Here is a 4,684-nt window from a genome sequence, read left to right as displayed (position 1 = left end):
TAAGACTTAAATAGCTTAATAATTCATAGAGTATATATCCATTTATGGACAGCTAACAATTAAATAACCAATTATGTTTGCACGATATAGGTACAAAAGGTACAATTCCCCGCTTAAGTGATGACAGGCTCATTAATTAACTAAATTAAGCAAGTGTCCGTTGACAGCTCATTAAATTTAATATATATCCGCCTATGTATTGTTGACTAATTACCGGCTAATTACCGTTATCCTACAATGCTCGTTTTAAAGAAAGAAGAAACCCTCCATACAGCCCGGACCTCGCTCCGATGGACTTCCGTGTGTTCCTGGAGCTCAAATCACAGCTGCGTGGAAAACGCTTTGACTCAGCTGACGATCTTGTTAAGCATACGCAAGCTATAGGTTGTTCACAAACTTCATAAATATCATTAGCTTTCCCTGCTTCCTAGTGATACCTTACAAATATCATTAATGTTTTACATGGTATTACCATACAAATATCTAATGTTAACTTTCTACCGAACGAACAATTCATACTATTACATATTAGACGAAATTTGTACTCAGAATAAGGCCAAAACAATGATGCACATTCTTTAACAATAATGTAAAGAGTGGTTCTTTCTCAACGATATACAATACAGGTAGTTCTGACGTTTATTTAAAGTTTCAAATTAATAATGATTGAATTTTTGCAGTCGTTTAAAATGGAAGCTTTTCACGCAAAATGACCGTTAGACGAAAGAAATACTTCGAGGTATAAGAAATGCACACTACATGTACCCTAAGATTATAATATTCGCCTTTAGTTCATTCAAATATTAAAAGGTCTATAAGACAGACAGTCGTTGAAATCAGGGGTTCGCTCAGGAAGTCTCGAGTGTATAAAACATGTTACACAGACAACAGTAAACAATGATAACTCCTTTAAAACGTGGCACAAAATCTAAATTCTTTTGGTGTATCTGTAAGTTCAAAAAGAGACTCCATTGACTCCGGATTTTTAGAACATATTTTTTCGACATTTTAAACCCTGTGATATAGCTTATTTAATTTTTTACTAATGGAACGCTGACATAACTTTATCTATTCTTCAAATACTTTTTTTTTCAAATGAACTATAGAACAGACACAGGAAATGGACATCATATTTTACTGACTTGGCACTGTTTTCCATATATTGTTAAAATGATGATGTGCAATAGACAGATCGTTGACCTTTTCACAGAGATAGTTGTTATAAACCCGGATGTTCCGTGAGGAATCATGGTTATTATACTAAATTGTAACACGCCGCCCAAGACTTCAGGGCGACAATAAATCTGATTTGCGGTTATGCACTTAAAACACTCATTACTTAAAAAGCTTTAGACATGTTTTTAAAATTGAAGATTTCGCTTCCTGAATAGCCGTGATTGTGTTGAATAAATTTGTACATCTTTGATATTTTCTATCACTTGCTTTTTAATTTAAAACTCTAAATGCACATTTGTGTACACGAGAGAGTAAACTTTATATTAAAGCCAGTTACGACTGAACTTTGTATTATTTGGAAAGTGTAAAAACTTTCAACAGTAAGCGAGTAATAACTAACTTGTCATTTTTAAAAATCACATACGGAAATTGATTAATTGTTAGTCATTGACAAATCAACAGCTCTTGATAATTGTGCTACAGCAGGCAAGTGGTCAAGGTGTTGTTAAACTAAGAGTAAAATTTTATAATACAAAATTAAAAATATGGATAATACAACAATGTCTTATGATGAATACAGCACTGCAAACAGTTTTGACAACACAACCATCACGTATGCTGTAGACAACGTAACAGTTGGGAACTATACAAGCTACAACAAAACAATCTTTGACGATTATCCGTTTGATGATGTTGAAGGTGACAACATTACAGGCAATGGAACGGACGTATATGACATATATTACGCTTATGATGATTACTATTTCGAAATTTACGAGTTTGAAAGATACACACTTGGACACGTTCAACTGATTTTGACTATTCTGACAGCGCTTACAAACTTCTTTGTTGCGATATATTTCTTGACGAATAAAAACCGAGGAAAGGCAACCAACTTGTTGTTTGTGAGCATTGCATTTTCAGATACAATGACAGGAGTGGCGTTGCTACCGAATAGTATCGGTGTTTATATAGCCAATAAAGTAAATTTTACAAGAGATATGTGCAATGCCTACATGATTTCGAGGTTTTATATCTCCCCGGTGTTTCATACGGTGTCTGTCTGGCAGACGGTGGTGCTTTGTATTCAGAGATATATGTGTGTTTGTCATCCCTTTATTTCGGGACGCATTTGTACATTTTGGAAAACCTTTACTAGTATAGTGGTAATGTATTGCTGTGCAATAGTGATGCATTCGTACCATTTGGTGGACAATAAAATAGGACATGTACGATGCCGGTGGCAGACTGAAACACCCTGTAAAGAATCATGCATGTATCTTTGGTTCTGCGTAGCTTTACAGCATCTCTTGCCGTGCTTTTTATTGGTTTGGCTTACTATTGTCACAATATTAGAGCTGAGAACGGCGCAAGAAAGAGTGTCTACGATGTCTCATAGAAGAAGTGTCAGTCGATCTTCAAGAGACAAAATTATTACGTACACCGCTGCTCTTATTGTGTTGTTCTTCCTCATACCTGAACTTCCTCATGGTATATACAGACTTGTTTTTGTCATAAACAAGCACATGGGTGAATACGACGCAATTAGCCCCGCAGAAAACCACATCATAATATGCATTTACGAGATTGCACTAAATGTTAGTTTCAGTGCCAACTTCTGGATATACTGTTTCATGATGCGCGATTTCCGGTATGAAGTGTTCAAAATTCTATCATGCGGAGCATTCAAACGGAGCTTAGCCCGTCTACGATCGATATCGTGGTCATCTAGGGGCGGTAGCGTTCATACTACTCTATCACGTACTAGTTCTATTGCCAGCAGAAACAGGGTTTTCAGCAGAACAACGTCCTTGCACTCGACAACATCGGAGAATGTTCACGCTGTAATTCCTCTGACACCGACCCGAGGATACGACCAGATAAACTATAATGATACAGCCGGAGGCAGAGGGAGAGATGATGTCATGAATGACGACGTGTTTATGTAAAGAGAACAGACAAATATTCATATGTAAATAACTTAAATTATTATCTTGGTTTAAGTTATACATGTATATAAATGCAAGTGTGCAGCGTTTGGCTAGATTGGGGGCTTAAGAAACAGCATCATTAGCTTGAAATGATATCGCACAAAACGTGTTTAGAGCTTATATTTTTTTATTTCTGTAAAAGGTGCATGACTTGTATGACGAAACCCCTTTTTTCGTGTAGATAATTATTTTCTTCAAATTTTATAACTATATAATGCTTAAGTTTCTATATAAATATATTCTGTAGATAACTTCCATGAACTTAACAGCTATATATCCATATTCTGCTAACCTTTGGTGTAAATGATTATATAATGTATGTAAAGTATCTATGTAATAAAAAATATGGAAAAAATCTATTTTTAAGCTCTTGAAATGTAATCAATATCGTAACATTTTGAAAAACAGACATGTAGTCAAGATCCGAATGAAATTGGAACGGATGTTGACATTGTAAAAAACTATTTTCGGCAATTAATGAGCTTCAAGTTTGATGATAAACCAAGGAAAATGTAACAGTTACGCTGCTTAATTAATTTAATATTCCTTTACGCTTTTAAAGAGCCGTATTTATATATATATATATGTTGACATATATAAATGAGAACCATGATCAAGAATTATGTTAAAAAAGAGAACTTAAATCAAAAGGAACAGATGTCATTTGCGACTCGGTTTGATTGAGTCGGTAAAGAAGAGGTAATACAGGTGAAACATCTCTCACATTTCCCTGGAATCGGATTAAGGTATATTCAATTGCCAGCATACGCATTAGAATCAATGATCCCGAATGACCCGCAAATAAAACAACACTGGCATGAAGTAAGGGGCTATCATTTACAACTTTACACCTGCTGTTGTGTGTTGAATCTGGAAAAATGAAAATATCCCTCTATAGCACCATAAAACAAAAGAAAACCAAATATGTGAAAAGAGCAGAATGCATGTTACCGAGCATGTTTAAGGAAGTTAATAGAAATAACTATATACGTTACACCCCTAACACTGGCTTAAACAGTAATAATATATTCAGCAATCAACGACGCCGATAGAAAAATCTAACAACTCTGACAAAAACTTATTATTGTTGAATCCTGCTTAATCCGGTGCTACGGGGCGTGGACTTAGTTTGCATTTTAAAGGACCGTTTATGAACAGACTCAATCAAACTGAGCCTGTAACAGTTTCAATTTTGTTGTTTTGAACTTCCTTTAGGGAGTTTTATTTTCTCTATATTATAACGGTAATATGAAAGAATAAGTAAATATATCTATTAAAGCTACAAATATTTTAAATTTTTAAATATATAATGGTAGTGTATTTGCTTAAGTGATCAGTTATTGCTTAAATGGCCATGCATCATTAAGCACAAACTAAATGACTCAGATATAGTCTATATGTCATGGCATGATGTCATACTTCACATTGTTAGTACAAAATCTAAAACAATAAAAGTGTATATAATTTATAGTTGACCAGGCCTTAAATCAGTGCACAAAAACTAACATTCTATGAAG

General features: G+C 34.5%; 1 protein-coding gene across 1 annotated transcript; it reads left to right on the top strand.

Annotated features, from left to right (window-relative positions):
- Positions 1-1,409: 1,409 nt before the first annotated feature.
- Positions 1,410-4,427, top strand: LOC132724458 (sex peptide receptor-like). The gene has a single exon (XM_060709324.1). The coding sequence runs from the start codon at positions 1,722-1,724 to the stop codon at positions 3,123-3,125; it is 1,404 nt and encodes a 467-aa protein (XP_060565307.1). The 5' UTR covers positions 1,410-1,721; the 3' UTR covers positions 3,126-4,427.
- The last annotated feature ends 257 nt before the right edge of the window (positions 4,428-4,684 follow it).

The sequence above is a fragment of the Ruditapes philippinarum genome, unplaced genomic scaffold, assembly GCF_026571515.1.
Source record: "Ruditapes philippinarum isolate M1 unplaced genomic scaffold, ASM2657151v2 ctg176_1_1_1_1, whole genome shotgun sequence".
NCBI classification, from domain to species: Eukaryota; Metazoa; Mollusca; class Bivalvia; order Venerida; family Veneridae; genus Ruditapes; species Ruditapes philippinarum.
Note: the sequence above shows the minus strand (reverse complement) of the source record. Positions and strands in the feature narration are given on the sequence as shown.

Excerpts from the sequence above, each read along its gene's own strand:
- LOC132724458 (XM_060709324.1), top strand. The coding sequence starts at position 1,722 with ATGGATAATACAACAATGTCTTATGATGAATACAGCACTGCAAACAGT.